The 18,294-nt window shown below is 44.8% G+C and overlaps 1 protein-coding gene across 5 annotated transcripts in view; it reads left to right on the forward strand.

The window, feature by feature from the left end:
• Positions 1-18,294, forward strand: part of LOC128140324 (GDNF-inducible zinc finger protein 1-like) — a 74,875-nt gene that overhangs the window by 55,609 nt on the left and 972 nt on the right. For 2 of the 5 annotated variants that reach the window (XM_052783881.1, XM_052783880.1), the window contains exons 2-6: positions 12,066-13,373; positions 14,501-15,439; positions 17,004-17,098; positions 17,332-17,499; positions 17,948-18,105. In XM_052783881.1, the coding sequence (XP_052639841.1) occupies positions 12,066-13,373; positions 14,501-15,439; positions 17,004-17,098; positions 17,332-17,499; positions 17,948-18,105 (2,668 nt within the window). Of the gene's footprint in view, positions 1-6,014; positions 6,110-6,382; positions 6,752-9,520; positions 11,978-12,065; positions 13,374-14,500; positions 15,440-17,003; positions 17,099-17,331; positions 17,500-17,947; positions 18,106-18,294 lie in introns of those variants that run through there. The other 3 variants (XM_052783882.1, XM_052783885.1, XM_052783884.1) reach the window with 3 other exon arrangements.

The raw sequence follows: 18,294 nt of genomic DNA on the forward strand, positions 1-18,294 counted from the left end.
TCTGGGGATCAAGGGAAAATACAGCTAGTCAATGCAAAAGAGCCCTTGTCCAATGTATTTGGACTTACTTCTTTTCTTTAAAATTCTCATCAGTCAACAGCTGGGAGCTGGTGGAGTTTGTCTGGCATCACGTTCCTCAAATCGGCAGCTATTTTAATAGAAGTCTTGGTCAAAATAAAGGATGATAACATCAGCAAAGTCTGGGACTGTAAATTTGGCAAGAAATTGCTACTTTCTTGCCTTTAAGAATAACTTTGGGTTTTTTGCTTTATTTCTTTTGGCCGAGAGCAAGGTGCTAATATTAATTTATTCTCTGTGATCCTCTGCAATCTATTTGGCCTTATGTAGGAAAAAAAAAAGCAGCTTTTTTTTTTCTCCTCTGCTGATTGCGTATTTTTTTATATTTAAGTGCCTGTAACTAAACAGGAGGCAGTTTGTTTCCAAGGGGAGAAAGTGCTAGCATTCTGCAGATATCAGTAGTTCTGCTAGCCAGAGACTAAACATCATCCACCTGCTTTGTAGATTCTTGACAGAGAAACCAGATCTTTATAACCTTTCACAAAGCCACAAACTCAGCAAACTGTTAGAATATAAGCTTGACTGGAAACGTGAAGAGTTACGGAGGGTTTGCATGCAGAGCGAAAGCTTGCCTGAGCTCTCCAGAGCTGCATCAGACCTTCAATATTACCTGGAATGTGACAGAAAATCATATGCTTCCAAAAGCAATTGCTGGTTTTGATGCCTACAGTTTAGCACGGGTTAAAATATTTTGCTTCTCTGGAAGGTATAGAGAGAAACAGAAGTTTACAATGTGCCAAAGGCTTAAATATGTGTAATAAACAAGGGCATGTAACAAACGAGCTGTGCGGGGGATTTATTTGGTAACAAAGGGAAACCATCCGCTGATGTACCTCTTACATTTGGTTTTCCATTGACCTAACAGGCCACTTGTCAACAGCATGGTGTCAGGACTGTAGTGAATTAACTCAAAAGCAGCCCCCCCAAAGCTGTGGGAATATATCCTATCACAAATGCCTAAACGCAGGAATGAGCTGCAAAGAAAAATTAGATGGGAAAAGTGCTGCTCTGCAACAGTAATTCACAAGTGAGAACCAAAATCACAGATGCCCTAATGCCAATCAGGTGATGCTGACCTGGCTCCAAGTTCATTTCTGAAAGACCTTCTCAAATAAGGGTCTTTCCCCAGGCCCTTGACCTCGGTGGGAGTCCTTCCAGTGACTTTTATAGGCTTTGGATGTGTTCCCACATCCGTAACATGAAGTTAATATCAAAACTGTTGGCTCAATAGCACAAGGGAACAAGAAGTGGTGAAAAGAGCTTTTCCCACCACTCCAGTGCACCAGACCCCTCTTCACAACCCCTGCACAAAAGCAGGGATCATTTAGCAGGTTTTTTTCCTTCCTATGCAGCAGCACCCAAAATTTACTGCATGGGTTAAAGTAAGCCCCATAGCAGGAACGTGCACTAAACTACCTGATAGTCCAATATCGGAAAGGTGACAAACACTGTTACGTTTTCCAAGTGACAACTTAGCAAATGATTATTCATCATCTTGGTACCAGACGAAGGCAGACGTTAAGGTCTTCGGCTTTGTAAAGCCACAAGTTCTTGTGTGGAGCCAAGCCTCAGGTAGGAAGGGATCATGATTTTAACCACCCAGTTGAATTGACTCATCTAGCATAGGCTTGGAGAACAACATAGATCTTACACAATCTACATAATTTATACATTCATAGATTTTTAAAGCTAGGAGGGGCTGTTAGTCCATCTAGTCTGATCTCATTTACCACCAACCAAAAAATGTTACCCAGTCACTGAGTGCAGTTGTGGCTATTTAAAGCTTTCCCTCTGGAAGGGCACTTGAAACCATCTGGAGATGAGGAAGTCACTATTACCTTTTGGTTTGCTCCAGTGGCCAGTCTCTCTTCAGTGAAACAAACTGTACCTTGCTGAGAATTAAATTTTGCTTGTCTTTAGTATTGTAATATCTCCTTTTTAAGACAAAAAATGCATAAGAACTTTTATCAATTCATATGTTTTTCAAGTGACACCAAGATCTTGGAATTTTTTGCCAGAATATGTATAACTCCTGCTTCTTGAGACTTAACATATAAGCAGCATAAGGGGGAGTATATATGGTATGTTTGATTTGTAGCAAAATCACATGCCAAAATGTATTATGCAGAATAGCATTAGAGGCTAACCAGTACGCACCACTGACATATAGACCAAGAGCCTGCTGTTTGTTTTTCATTAGGATTTTGTCTGGAATTTGCATTTTTAGACTATGCTGAAAGCTCCGTCTCTGTTTTGGGGACAACACTAAGGTTTGCTGAGTGGTGGCTTGGCTCCCATTCAGGAGAGCTTCAGTTTCATCAGCTCCAAACTTGGGAAAAATGCATTTTGAAGCCCTCTCCTCCTCAAAGGCTCTGCAGACATGTGGTCAGATTCCTCCCGACGTAACGGTCAGTTGAACAGCATGGGGGATGAATTGGTCCACCGCGGGAAACTATTCAATTTGGCCTTTTTCTAGCCTTCCCAGAATATTTTCACTCCAGGCTCCTTAAATATTTAACCTGCCTTCTTCCTTTCTCCCTGGCAAAGGGGAAGCCCAGCACAGACCGGGCTCCTGCTGCAAGGCTGTCACGTAAGGATACCCTTCAGAGATCTGCTCCTACCCTGCACAGGTCTGGCAGGCACTCCCTGCCTGCGAATCTGGCAATGCTACCAGCGCACTGGAGTGAGGCAGGGCATCTGGTGGGACCAAGCCCACAAGCTAGTGGGGAAAGGCCAGCAGGAGCTGGTGGTGACCCCGAGCAAAGCTGTGGGGTTAGTTTCTCTGATTGCAAGCACGTTTGAGTCATTTCGTCTTGCACGTGAAGAGGCCAAGGTTATGTCAGCAAGTGACCGGCCACAGATTTCTGGGTCCTGGAAAGGATGAGCAGGGCTGCAGTCTGGGCTGCTCTTTCCAAAGTCTGCAGCATCCTCTGGCGGAGCCACAAGGAAAGGATGGCCGTCCAGGGGAGAGGCACGGTGAGGTTTCATCTTGCATTGCCAGGGCAGGGTTTGGGGCCTCCAATAATGTATCCCAGCTTCGCTCATAGGCAACGTGACTGGGAAGAGCCAAAATTGCAAACGCCCTAATGCCAACCAGGTGATGTTGTGCATGGGGAGCTACCCCCTGTGCTCCAGAGAGGAAGAGGCAGCCCAGCAATCAGCCTGGGATTTGGGGACTACATTTCCATTCCTTGCTTTGCTGAAGGTGTCCCAGATGACCTTGGGCAAGCGTCTGCAAATTTCTGACGGTTCAGTGCCGCAGAAGCAGAGCCTGTATCCAGAGTGGAGTAACTGGGCTGGCAGAGCTGCTTCCCAGCTTCTCCCCTTTTCCTGGTCTTAGTCACCACGATCAAAGCCTGAGGTGTTCCTTCACTCCCAGACAAAGGAAGTACTCAGATAAAATCTGGCTTCCCAGGCTACGATTCTTTCCTGGACTTTGCTATGTTTTGGCTTAAAAGGCAAAATGGGTTGTTGCATCCTGTTTTATTACAACAGCCCTGCATCTGGAGCGCTTGCCCCATGCACGGGGCACCCAGGTTCAGCGTCTTAGGATTCAGACACCTCTCTGCTGCCTCCCAACTGTTTTATCCCTCCTGTTGAAACTGTGCAGAAAAGAATTAATGATTCAGAGTGAGTAAGACACCCTTCCATCCCTCTCCCCCCCAGCAATCAGGACAGTCATCAGGGATGAGGGAGATGGGGGTCAATCTTCTGCTCTAGGAAGCCACAGGGTAACATTCACCCCTGAAGTGCATCTGAGCACCCAGGACATTTGGAGAATCAAATTCCTCTTCTCTGGCCTGAGAAATAAGACTGGTGGCAGCAGGTAGTGTGAAATCCAGCCTGGAGTCACGCAGCCGCCGGCGTGCCAAAGGAGCATTGGGAGAATCCCTCCTGGGCAGCTCCGCAAAGATTGACACGCCAATACAACCCAGCGCAACAGTGCTGCCAACTTCTGCAGCAATTCACTCAATCCTTATGAAAGCAAGACTAAATTGGACAGGAGCCTGCACTTCATCTTCTCTCCCAACTCCTCTGGGTGAGAACTGTTGAGCAGACCGGGTTTCCGGTAAAGTAAAAGCAAACACCATTCCCTTGTGCTAAGATACAGGAATATTATCCTGACATTTTAGCATGGATCACTCATATTGCTGTTCGTTCTCTCCACTCCTAGAGCTGTGTCTTGACAATAGAAACATTCCCCGAATACAAACAAAATAATCAGGGTTGAAAACCAAATTCATGGTGGAAGCATGCACTCCTCAGTGGGAGCTCTCTCTCAGGCTAGATTTGCCTCTTGGCCTATACGAGTCTAAGCAAGTTGAGTCTGCGCTAGTTATTTTTATTCTAAATATTTTTATTCTGTCTTTCCTATGGTACTCTTGTTTTCACATAAATGTGTGAACATTTTCTAATATCTGGCCAGCAGCCTGGTAATTATAGGATCCGGGCTCAAATTGGTGTGACAGCAGTATAGAAAAGAAAGGTAAATAGCATATTAACTTTCAGTGATATCTGACTCTTCCTGGCTTTTTTTTTAATGGAGGAATTTATTTTACATTACCTCGAGGAATTACAATCATCATCCAACATTTTTACAAGCCACTAAAATTCAAAGATTAAAACCTGCACTTAAGTAAAAAATGTTTCCAGGGAGGAATTTATGTGTCATTCGTCTTGGAAACAAGATTTGTGTGCTTAAGTACTTGGCAGCCCACAGAGTGACTTGTCCCATCCGTTGGCTGTTTAAAATCACTTTACGTGATAAATGACGGCAATACAGGGTCACCAGTGAGAAACAGCGGCTCGTCCTGCAGGAACAGCAGTTCTGGCAGATGTGAGGCCCTATTTGTGCTTCTCCTAAGCCCAGATTTACCCCACCAAATTTCAGACCTTTAAGTTAGTTCCTATAAACCTCTCTCAACACTGGCAATAATCTGCCAGTATCCATACTGGGAGATGGTGAGGAGCTGGATCTAGCTGGCAGAGCAAACTGGGCTGCAAGGTAAGTCAAGTCATTTAATGCACCTGAGGAACAAACCCACCGTAGACAGCCATTGGCAACAGCAGCAATTTAACCTGATCAAACACTGAGACACTGTGCTTTGCAAATGTAAAAACAAATTGTTTTGACTTGATTGGAATTTTTTTCAGTTTTGTGGAAACAGGTAAGCACAAGCCACAAAAATTCATGGATTTCTTTCAAGCAGCTCTTCCTAATGAAGACGTGGATGGAACACTGGAACAACAAAGCTCCCACAGAAATTGTTAATTTTACTGTAGTCCTGCCTGGAGACGCAGAGAGACATTACTGTACCACACCTGAGTGAACTGAGCCTGGTAGCCAGCTTGAATCGGTTTTCAGGTCTGGGGCCCTGAAACCTGATCTGCTGTGAGACTGGAGCAAAGCTGGCTTGCCTTCTCACAGGAAAAGCCCTTGTCGCACAACTCGCACAGAGACCCGAGATTTTCTTCTGCCTGAGGTGGCCACCTGCCACGAAATAAATCTACGGGCTGGCCTATGTGAATAGGCACAAGCAAGGCCTGGCACCCTGTGATATTCCTGACCGCGGGCCTCTGCTTGCAGGGGGGAGATGCTGCAGTTTCTTGAAAGAAAGTAACTAACAGCGTAGCAGGAGGCACTCCAAGTAAAGGAGAAAAACTGACCCCTGCCTGCAATTGTGAGGGCTTCGTCAGGACACCGTGCCCAGCAGCGCCTCTCCTCAAGGGGCGTGGGAGCACCTGCTGCGCGGGCCCCCTGCCCGCACCCAAGACGGCCGCCCACTCCTGCCCCGCCGCCTCCCTCACTCAAGATGGCTGCAAAAGGCAGGCGGCTGATGTGCCGAAGCCGCGGCGGCCATGTTGTTTTCGGGCAGCAGAGCCCTGCCAGGCGGGCCTTCCCTCCGCCGTACCATTCCGCTGAGGAGGGGGGGCCGGGGGGGGAGCAGTGGTATCGCCCGGGGGCGGTGCCCGGGCGGGAGGAGCGCGGCGGGCGCGGCTGAGGCGGGAGCGGGGCGTCCCGCCTGGCAGGGTAAGGGCGGGCGGGGGCCGTGAGGGGCGCGGGGCCGGGCGGCGGGGAGGCACTCCCGGGAGCTGCCGGGAGGCCGGGGAGGGGGTCCGGCTACTACTGCTACAGCTACCACCACCGCCCTGCCCGGCGGGAGGGTGACCGCCACCCTTGGGGCGCAGGCCGGGCCTCGACGCCTCACGAGCGGGCATGGCGGCGGCGAGGCCTCACCCGGGATCGGGGCGTGGGGCGGCCTTGCTGTGTCCCTGGGGAGGTGACCTGTCCCCCTGCGCGGGTGGCGGGTGACAGCCGGCCTGCCTCGCGTCTCCGCATCGGTGGTGTTCGGATCTCCGGCCGCCTGCCGTGCCGTGAGGACACTCGCACTCTTGTCAAGCACGGGGAGAAATGTCTTTGGCTTCTGATTTCCTTGCAGGGCTCAGGGGTGAGCTGTGCCTGCTGCAGGCCGTTATGCGCGTAGAAATCTGTTGGCCGCGCAAAGTAAACAGTAAAAACCAGAAGACGGTCGCAACTGCGGTTTGTCAGTGGTGTGAGGAATAACACAGTGCGGTGTCTTTCAGACAGAATTGTGTGAGTGCTGTTCCACCTGTAAAGTGTGGTCAGCCTTGATCTTCTCATGTGAGCAGCATTTCCAGCTGTGTCTCGAAGGTAATGTACTTGTTTTTTAGTAAGGCAGAAATCAAAGTTCAGTACATTTAAAAAAAAAAGACCCAAACAACTTTAAATGACTCTTGGAGGAATTTGTCCAGCAGTGTGCTGGAGGTTAAATTGGGATGCTCTGGATGGCAATTCCTCAGCTTACCCAGCAGTGTACAAATGGGCCAGAAACTGTGGCAGGAGAGGTGCTATTGTTGTTACTGTTAGCTTGGTGTCCTGACGTACCTAACTTTATGTATCTGCATCATGTGGGAATTTATGTAAATGAGCTTAATTTTCCAGATGATTAATACAGTTGAGTAACTCCAGCTGTTATTTATGCCCTCGTAATGCTCTTTTTCACCTATGTTAGCTTATTATCTCACTGCTATTAATGTTTTTTTATCACCATAATCCATCTTTAAGAGAGGCAAATGTTATCTGATTTTACAGGAAAAAACAAAGCAAAAATCAGAAAAAATATCATAGGTATAGCTCATTTAAGGACTGAAGCTAGGTCTTGTGCATCTGTGGCAATGAGTCTAATTGCCCTTTACTTGGGGCAGTTTATGTGCTCTTAAATATTCTGCCTGTTGTACTGCAGTTCTGGTTGTTTAGTCTGATCTCTTGAGCGGTTCATTTTATTGGTCAGGATCTGGGGTGTTATACTGCTGTTATGATCTACCCATGTTGTTCTTATTTTGCCAAGTGGTAGCCCAGGCATCAAGAGGAGCAATTACATGCTCTTACGCCATACTAGCACTTCAAAGAGATATTTGGGCAGTTTCTGCAGAGAATAAAGGTGATCAAGTAAGAGCATATCAGGGCTCTTGCCCTTTCCCCCCCTAACCCCCCAGCACCCTAACACCATCAATATTTCAAGGGTTCTCATTTTGATCACTGTCAGGGCCCTTTGTTGTACATGTACATGCAGCTATTGAGAGTTTAACGGAACCCCTCCTGGGAAAATAAGTTAAGGAAGAATTTCCTCCTCGCTTCTCTGAAGAGAAACTTAAGATCTAATTGAAAAGGATTGGGGAAAGTCAAGCAACCAAAAGATTATGTATACTTTGCAAAAAGCAGGGCATATTTATGTGAAACAGCAGATTTTTTTTAGAAGTATGCAATTCAATTTCTTTGACCTACTGGGTTTTTCTCCCCCAGATACTTGGGTGTATAAATCAGTGTACCTTCACTGTCTTCTCTTCAAAAGGGCTATACCGTATCACACCAGTTAATGCTCTGGCCCGTAGAAATTGCAAAGTAGATGTGAACAGTGAAAGTCCAAGAAACAATGATGTTTTAGAAATACTTAACTCTCCTTCCTACAAATGTCTTCATTTATTGTACTAATTATCCTGAATTAGAGAGCTGCTATTGGCTGTGTCATTGCATCATTAAAAAAGAAGCGCTATAGCACAGAGCAAATATAAATCTCTTCTTGGAAGTTGGAAGCCACTGTTAGGCTTTATTTTTTAAAACAGTTGTACTTATTCCAGTGGCCTTATCAGGAGCTGCAATTGACTTGAAATACCTTTTGGCTTTTGCAGCAGTTCTGTTAGATTAATTATGTTTTCTGTAAATCTTGCATAGATGCAAATTCTTTAAAGTATTTATTCCCTTATTAGCGGGCAAAAAGCTGAAAGAAGTTACAAACAAACCTGTAAAATGCAGTATGTGGAAAAAATGTTGCTTTCATTTAAATCTTCCCATTGAAGTCAGTGTCTCGGAGACTAGTAACTTGCTGTTTTCAGAAGTAGCTTCAGGATACAGCAGAATGATGTCTGTTAGGGCTGTTAACCTCTAACCAGCTCCTTTTTACTTCCTGTTTCCTAAGTGGTAACGGGTTCGTGATGACCCCCAGTGATCAGTGGTATCTTCTCCCAGTGGGCTGTGAACCTTGCCACCTCCCTCCCAGGAGCAACTCCGAGAGGGTTTCTGAGGGTGTGAGAAAATAGCAGAGGGGTTGTGGAGCAGCTGAGTATGCTCCTCATGCTGCACTGCACTTTTTCTGCCTTCTTGACCGTCCTGTGTCGCCACTCGGGAGCTTGTTCTGCCAGGTTAGGGTGGTGTGTTTGCAGTGGAGCAGAAGAGAGGAGTGCCGATCGTTTTGAGATTTGGGCTGGGTAGAGCGCTGGAAAGTGAAAGAGATGGGATGCAGCTCTGGGAGTGCTTGGTTTATGGATGCAGCTGGGAGCAAAAGTTAGGATTATGAAGACCAGGGTGCCCTGTGTTCATAAATGGAGGGACAGAATTAAACCTATTAGTGATGTTACCATTATTTTTCCTGTTCAATTACCGGTGGTTATTTCAAGCCAATGTTAACCTGCAATTAGAACTTATGTCCTTCTCTTTGATTCAATAACTGGGTGATTTACTGCAACATTTGTCATCCTCATTCCTGTTGCTGTGGATGGAAGTCCCTCAAGAATCTTCTCTTGTCATTAAGTGTTAATGAAGTGTAAAGAGTAAGGAGAAAATAGCTTTCCTAATCCATTGGGGATAAGAAGCTGCTTCCTTACCCTCAAAATGAAAGCAAAATACTTGGAAATCTTCTATTACCTCAACTTTTTTTGAGGAAAAAGAAAATAATCTTATATACTGTTTTATACCACTGAAACACTGTGTTCTACTCTCAATCTCGTGAAACTGTAAAACATGAAAACAAACTGTATACAACACCACTTCAGAAAACTAAAGACCAATTTCCTCTCCCAATGGTAACAAAAAGTACAGTCTCATTTTTTCTGAAGAAAAAAAAATTGTGAAAATGGATTCATTTGTGGCATTTTTCATTGGGGAGTCATTTCAGTAAACCATTTCTGGGCTGATTTAATCTAGAACCAGCTGAACTAAAGAGGTGATGTTGGAATGTACCTCTCCATTTGGCTTAGTATCAGATATTAGTGTTAGCAGAGCTCACATGGGAGAGCGGATCGAGAATTTATCACAGATGGGGATCTTAAAAAGGAAGAGGAGGAAATTAGCACATGCTCTGCTCATTGATTTCTTTAAGCGCTACTGATCAGTGAGCTTTGCAATGCTGGGGTCAGTTCTGCACAGAAATGAAGAAGGATATCCTGTTGGAAAACATTAAGAAGGGCAAACCCAGGGACAGATTAAGTGGAAGCTTTTGTGAATTTGTGGACTGAATTTGGTATTAACCTCTGGATCTGCGCTTCTTCCTGCAGCCTGCAAGTGTGCCGTAGGAGCTGTTAGGATTGTGTCTCCACATAGCTGGTGATCACTGGTAGGGAATAGTTGGCAGATGTTGACTTGGGAGCATTTTAAAGATGCCTGCTGGCCAGAATTTATAAGGCAGTGACTGTGATAATTATCATACATTTGCAGGAGTCTGGATGTGAGCAGTCCTTTCCTGATAGAATTTAGACAATGCTATTTTGCACATACCCCCGCCACCACCAGTTTCTAGCTTCTACAGGATGTTTCAACACATAGTTTGTCTTTTTCTTCTAGTTACTTTTCCTAAGTATTTTTCCTGTAGTAATATTTTTGTTTTCTTTTTTCTGAGTAAACATCTTTGAACTTGCTAGCAGTGAGGAGGTTCTGCACCAGCTAGGTGAGAAGGCCGAGATCCCAAGCAGTCCCATTGATTGGAGTGGCACTTCTCCCAGGAGCTCGAGTACTCAGGATCAAACCCCCAATTAAGTACAAATACTGGAGGTTCTGCATAACTCAAATTTACAGACATTTTCTATCTAGTAGAAATCCTGTCTATTTCCTACAAACACAGGAGTACACATTCCAGTGGCACATAATGGGGTCATTAGAAAATCAGTTTAAACCTTTAAATGCAGTTTTTAAAACATTATTTGGGGTGTCACAAGCATTGAATGACTTATGCCTTGCAGATTAGAAGATGATTATCCTCTGCCATGTTTGCTGCAGTAGCTTGTACTAGGAGGAGTATTCTCAAAGCTATCTCTTAAGCTTGCTGTTCAAGCCTGTTCACTCTAGGCTATGTATTGTGTTTGACTTCCTGGTACTTTATGTTGAAGACACATTTGTCTTCTTAATCAGACAGTTTATATCTGCCAGGAATGTATTTAATATAATGTCAAACATAATTTAGATGAGAAGTGAAAGTACAGTTTGGTGTCATTTTCTGCCAACCATTATTACTGTGAGAGAGAAGCACAGCAAGCCAAGCTTAAACGGAGCCTTTAAGCAATAACAAATTGATTCGTCTGTTTATTTTGGCATAATGTTCTTCCCTTGGTTACAAAGCTGTTGTAAGCATGTGCTAAACAACAGACATTTAAAAATTATGCTAGATCAGGAATATCAGCTTAGAGGATCAGATCAGAGCATCCAAAGGCCTCAGTAAGGTTGACAGCATTGTTGTTGTGCTTTATGGGCAAGGGTAAATGAGACTTCTTGTTCCAGCGGTGTAGGTGTCATATGCGGGTTGAGACAGGAAAGCCACGGAGTTCTCAGGCATTGGATTTACTCTAATAATAGCTAGTGTCTGCCTCTAGAGCTGGTGGGGAAATGCAACTTGTTCTTTCTGAAAATGTCAAAATTTCAGAAAACTTCTGACCCCTCTGTCGATTGAGAAGGAGCAGTTTTGAAATATTTTTCAAATAAAACACTATTACCTTTTCAAAAAATCTGTAGCTATTTCTAGATATGTAGTTTGTCCCTGTATATTATTTAAGTGGCCAAATACAAGAGAAGCTTTCTAACTATCATTATTAACCCCTAGGTCTGATTGTTTACTTGGGGGAAAAAAACAGAAACAAAATTGAATGAGATTCAAAGATTTATCCCCCTGCTTTGGCACAAGGGGCTGCTGGGGAGTGGAGCGAGTGGAGTTTGGTACGGGACTGTGAAAACACAGGCTCTATTTCAACACCAGCCTGGAAGCAATCGAAGTGAAGTGACTTGCTATGCTTCAGTTCCCCCTTTGTACAAGAGTGGGGAAAGATGCTTGTTTCTACCATAAACTGGTGTGACCTCTACTGTTGAAAAATGCTTGTATGAAGAGTGTTTTATTATTAAGCTGGGCCAGTCATGTTAATCGTATTCTTTTACTGTTGCCATCTGTGCTACAGAATATTCGCTCTGAAGGATTATTCTAGAGCGTAAATCTTAGTCTGTGCCTCATAAACCAAGTGTATTTGCTGATGGCGGTTGCGTTGATAGAAGCAACCTTGAGGTCTTTGCCACATCTTGTAAATTAGGAATTAGGACACGGATCTCCACTGAGCTTTTTGTGTAAGTGATTGATGTCATATATGAATGAAAAGATAGCTCATGGAAGAGGAAGAGCAAGCACTCAAACATTTGTTTGTTTTTCTGGCAGGATGGAGAAAAAGAAAATTCTAATGAAATCCAAGGTTGCTGCTCCTAACCTCCTGAGGGCCCTGCATTCTCTGTACCAGTTCGGTCACCTCTGTGACGTGACAGTTCACACACAACATCTCGGAATTCAGGAGGAGTTTCTGGTTCACAAAGCTGTCTTGGCAGCTTCCAGCAACTATTTCAAGGGGCTTTTCCTGCATGATGAGATGCTGGACACCAAGAATTGCACAGTAACTCTACAAGACATTTACACAGAAGAGTTCACCTCCTTCCTGGAGTTTGTTTACACTGCAGAAGTGGAGATTGAAGCAGAAAAACTGCAACGGATGAAAGAAATAGCTGAAAGACTTGAATGCAAGGATTTGCTTGACATTTGTGAAGAAGTGAAAGCAGAGGGCAGGAAGGGGTTAGATCTGAGCCTCCATCTGAAAGGTCAGCTGTGTGAAAATGGTGCACCACAGTGGACTCGCATCCAGCAAGAGGAGGACCACAAACTGAGTAACTCTTCCCAAGTTGTGGCAATACCCATGCAGAGGAAACTTTGGGATAGGCAAAAACATAAGAAGTTGCTGGCTGGCTACGAACTCATTGAAGGCCAACCAGCAAGCCTGGAGCAAGAGGACACCACTTTTCCAGACCCAAAATCCAGGACCGCAAAGCTACCAAAATGTAACAAGACAAATACCAGAAACAGACTCAGCATGGATATCGTTAGTCTGGAAAACGAGAACAGTCATTCTCTCCTAAGTCAGACTGAGTCAAAGGAAGCCTGCGTAGTAATTAGGAACACTCTGCCTGAGCAGTGGGAAGATGAAAACAGTTTAATTTCCAAATTTGCCAGTAAAACAGAACGTAGGAAATCACCGCGGCATGTGGCCAAAGTCTTGCCGCAGATTGCGTGTGAGAAGTGCGACGAATCATTCCGTGTTATCAAGCAGTACCAGTCGCACATGGAGCTCAGGCATGCCGTTAATCTAGCTGTCAAGTACAGCTGCAACGCATGTGAGCAGCTCTTCTCCACTCACCAGAACCTCCGGCAGCACCGCCTCACTGTTCATAGTGATGAGCGGGGCTTCTCCTGTGTGTTTTGCGACAAGAGGTTTAAGCGCCAGAAGGACATAAATGACCATATCCGCAGGGTGCATGAGAAGAAGCGGGATCCCCAGGCCTGCCCGTACTGTGACAAGGTCATCAGTTCCAAGTGTGGCCTGACAGTCCACATACGAACACACACTGGGGAGAAACCTTATAAATGTGAACGCTGCCCCGCCAGCTTTGCTCAGAGGTCTGCTTACAATACTCACGTAAGGTACAGCATTCTCTGTGTGTGTGTCTGTGTGCGCGCAGGAAAATGTGTTTTCTCTCTGGGCGCCAGGGTAAAAGCATTCCTGAAGTCCTCGCTGCTTTAATTCCAGAATTCCTTGGATCTGATCAGAAGTGTGTCGAAATCAGGACAGATTTTTTTCACTTGACCTCATCAAGCTCTCAGTCCAGATTACTGGATTGACGTCTCCCAGACTGGGAATTTAGGTGAACATTTCCTGTTGAATCAAAGGGGACTTGTGCAGCCATATCTCTTAGGTGATTTTGGAAGCCTCAGGTTTGGGTTTTTAAATAGGAGCCTGAAAAGAATCGGCATCTGTTTAAAATGCACAAGAAAATGCCCATTTCATAAACGTCAGGGCAGTGTGGTGCTTTTTAGTATGGTTTTTGTCAGCCAAATACCCTGTGTGCTGTTTTGCTGGGTAGTGTGAGCTTCCGGATAGACTTACTGAGTGCTGCTTGACTGAAAACAAGATGTTGAAAATGCGCAGTAGTTTCCAGAACTGCAGAAGCCACCGTACATGTCAAACATCTCCCTACCCTGCCTGTGTGGTACAGGAGATATGTGGTTTACTACTGGATCTCAGCTTCCCTTTTTAAAAAATGTCAACATTTGCTTGTAGTTCAGTCCAGCAGCAGAAAAAAACAATCCAGATGTGTAGCGAGTGCAATGACGTAGCTTGTTCCACGCACTGAGTAGTGATGCGTAGAGTTAACTGCTGCAATTGATGGCTTACGAGGGGTTCTGTTTTATTTTTCCATATAGGCATTTAATCTATATTTCCCTTGTTTTACATCCATAATTTCTTACCCTGTCCAGCATGGTCTTGGAGGAGAATGTACAGTCCATCCTATGTTACTAGTCAGATGACAAATACATATACTTGAGGGGCTCCATCCTTGATGAACTGAGAGCTTTTAATTTTCTTTAATTATCTGGTCCAACTCTACATAAAATTTCCCTGTTGTTCGGCTATCCAAACATGCTGTTAATTTCTTAAATGGTGTGAAGAACAATTAAAAGGAAACAACTCTTCCTCCAGGGCAAACATGTCCGAATTGAAACAATTAAACTTATTGAAGTTGCGCCCTGTTGTTTGTTTATTTTAACAGAAAAATCCATGAGTCTGGGCAAGAGAGGAAACTTATGCCTGTCTATTGGATGGTAGTTCCGCCTGCGCATAGACCAAACGCAACAACCTGTGACAAAGATCCTGACAGAGAGATGTGGGATGGGACATCGGAGGCTGAACGACGAAAGTGTGCAAGGCACGAAGAGGCCATGAGTCGTAAGGAAGAACCCGGGGGTTCCTCTGTTACTGAAGCAGACTGCAGCACTGAGCAAGAAGAACAGAAGCGGAAATATAAGGAAGCTGAAGCAAGAAGGGAAAAAATGAGTGAAGGAGGGAATGAAGATGAAGGTGAAATGAGCGTGAAGGGCGAGGAGGAGGTAGATTACGAAGCGGGGTATTCAGAAGTTGAAGACAGTAGAGATAATGAGGAGGTCTGTACTGAGGAGGATGATGAGGATGATGAATGCTCTAATGAGAAGGATGTTGAAGAACATGAATCAGATGAAGGGTTTAAAATAAGGAAGGTAAATAAAAGCGGGGTGAATAAGAAATCTGCCTACGTAATAAGATGCGATAAGTGTAATGAGCAGTTTGTTTCCCGGAAAAAGTATGTGGATCACTGCAGAGATGTCCATCAGTGCTTGCCTGGTAAAGTCTATCAGTGTGACATCTGCAGCAAGTCGTTTGCTAGTTACAACAGCTGGAAGGAGCATCGGGCCTGTGTGCACACTGAAGAAAGGCAGTTTGCCTGCACCCTTTGCAATGCTACTTTTAAAAGAAAGAGAGATGTGAGGACACATTATATGCGGAAGCATGAAGGCAGAGTCAAACGCCCTCTCTGCTCTGTCTGTGGGAAGATCCTCAGCTCCCGAACAGCACTAGTGTTTCATATGCGGACGCATACAGGAGAAAAACCTTATGAATGTGGCATTTGTCATTCAAAATTTGCTCAGCCATCACAACTTAAGATCCATACCAGGTCAGCCTACAGTACTGCTTCTCCTGTTACCACTCCCTGCATGCCCAGTGTACTTCAGCACTTCTTTTTCCTCTTCTGACTTCCCAGTTCTGAGTCAATTCTCCTTGTGTGTCCTTATAACAGGAACACTGGGATATGATTTGTTCTGTAGTATCTGTGATTAATTCTTTTACGTAAAGGCTTTGTCTGCAGCTGGTCATTGCATCAGTTTTGGTAGGGATTTTGAAACAGATGTTCTATCCGAACTTGTAAGCAAAAGCCAGTCATTTGAGACAGTCTTCAAAATAAGATGATGGCCTTCACCGATAAAAAGTAGCATAGGCTGAAGAATTAGTCAAGGACCTCAGAGACCTAGATGCTGAGCCCTGCTCGCTCTTTATCACTCTGAGCAAGTCATTTAGTGTGGGATTTCATTTCTTGTATGCAATACAAAAGCTGGACTTCTCATCTAGGCTCCCTCTGTAGTCATTGGAGCTAGACTGGATGAATTGCTCTCCAGTGGTGTCTGTCTTAAATGTGTCCTCTTCCCGGAGAGGGTGAATCATCCCATGGAATTTCCCATCTTTCTCCAAACAGGGAGCATAGCAGATAGTTTATAAGAGGAGGTTAACTGTTGGAGGGCTAGAAGAGATGAGAGAAATCCCACTACTAGAGACTGTGGACCCATACAATGGGGACAGTAGTTTTCTTCTGTCTCCTAAGTGTTCTGACAGTGATTTAAAAAATTGTGAGGAATACTGATTCAGGACCAGCAAAACATCTGAAATGTCAAGATAATCTCCATCAGTAGAAATGCAGCAGAGCTGTGCCACATGTGAGATGTGGTATGACTGCAACAAAACAGTGACTTGGGGGCTTTATGTTGGGTAACTGGCTGTCTCATATTTGCAGCATTTTGCCCAACAGCTCAAAATTATGCATGCTTTTCCACATCTTACTATCTGGGTTGGAATAAGGAAAGTCAGCACAGTGTTAAGACCAAACACTGGGCTCGGACTTTCTCTGATTGGACCTAGTTTAAAATCAGATGTTCAGCATGCATTTGGAAGCACTGCTTGCCTGACTTTCTTTCGTGGTGCCTTTTGTCTTAAAAATGGGAATATCCTGCCAGCTAAAGTTTGCAGGCCAGAGGACATGAGGCTGAGGGATTGCAGAAGCCAAGAATGTGGCCCACAATGTCCCAAGAGATCTGCTGCTGGCATTGTGCTGGGGACAATCTGGATGCACTTTCAGTCTCTAGCAGAGCAGCAGCTTGTCATCTTCCTTGCTTTCTCCCTTCCGATGCTGATACTATGAGCTATAACTTGTGGAAGAGAGGTGGATTTTGTAGGGCCTGAGAGTGAGGAAAAGCTAAACCTTAAATGGGAATTTTAGTGCTTTAGTGTAGCACCTACACTGGCAAACGCACCATTTCCTGAGTGAGCTGAATGTACTTTTTTCCACTTCGTTTAAAAAATGAAGTATGCTGCCTGTAGTGTGTAGAACGTAATTTCAAATACATTATTTTAAGAATGTACTACAAGAGCTAATTTATTAATAGTAATTTGTGTTCCGCTTCATTTAGATCCCATACAGGGGAAAAGCCATATATTTGCGAGGACTGTGGGGCTTGCTTTGCTGATAAAGGCAAACTCACTGGCCACAAAAGGACCCACACAGGTAGGCATCAAATACTTCTGTTCCTTCCACCTGGTTTCTCCCATTGCCTCCCTTTATACTGCTAGAAATTGCTAGTTGGGATTTGAAGAAGGTTCACGCTTTTTTTTGTAACTCGCAGAAGAGACTTCGAGTACCAGGAAGGAACTACTAGGGATAGAAAGACATCTGAAAACCAACTTTGAAGTACAAAATTGTGCTGAAAGAATTCAGAATGTCTTTTTCTCTTTACTCAGGAGAGCGCCTATTTAAGTGCGATGTGTGTGGAAAACATTTTGCCACCAACGAATATTTAAAATGCCACAAACGATGCCACATGGGTGCTAAGCCCTACAAGTGCGAGGTTTGTGGGAAGGCATTTGGACTGAGAGCCTCGCTAGCCCAGCACAGTAACGTCCATGCAGGTAATGAAACAAACTATTCAGGGCTGGGAAAATAAGTGGCACTGGAAGCTTGGATCTGAAGTACTTTCCAGTTTGGACGGTGACATTTTGTTTCAGAACCACTTTTATAAGCTCCTTGAATTAAGTGAATGAGGAGAAGCAGGGCTCATACCGATCCCGACTTGCTCAGCAAGGTGCTGCTGAAGGACGTCGGAGCAGAGAGCAGCTGTAGTTGCTGCTGTTCCCCTTGCAAGATCAGGGAGCTGTTCTTAGGCTTTCCCTCGCAGCCAAGAAGTGTTTATCACATAAACCAGGGCCCCCAAGCATGTATCTCCTATGTACACTACTTTAGCAATACTGATCTTTTAAAAATTCCTTATGCTTTTTCTCTGCTGAAATCAGGGCCAAAAGAACCTGCCTTCTAACTCTGTGCTTCCCGTTGGTTGGGGGCTTTTTTTGTTGTTTTTAGAGACCCGTCCGTATTTCTGCGAACAGTGCGGGAAAACGTTCACCCAACAGGGCGCTCTCCGGCGCCACCAGCGCATTCACACTGGGGAAAAGCCGTACAAGTGCAGAGCTTGCGAGAGAACCTTCACGGACATGTCCACCTTGCGCAGACACGTGTCGGTACGCTGCCCCTCAGGTGTCTCTGTGGCAGGCAGACTGCGGTGGTGACTTTTAACTACTGAGTGAAGTTCCTTTGCTTAATGAGGGCTCATGTTGGTGCTTAACTTCTGATCTTTATTAAAAAAAAATTGCAGAAGAATGACTATTAGGGTTGGGGAATTGATCTACCTTCTACAGACAGCTTTTAAA

Source organism: Harpia harpyja, chromosome 4, assembly GCF_026419915.1.
Source record: "Harpia harpyja isolate bHarHar1 chromosome 4, bHarHar1 primary haplotype, whole genome shotgun sequence".
NCBI lineage: Eukaryota > Metazoa > Chordata > Aves > Accipitriformes > Accipitridae > Harpia > Harpia harpyja.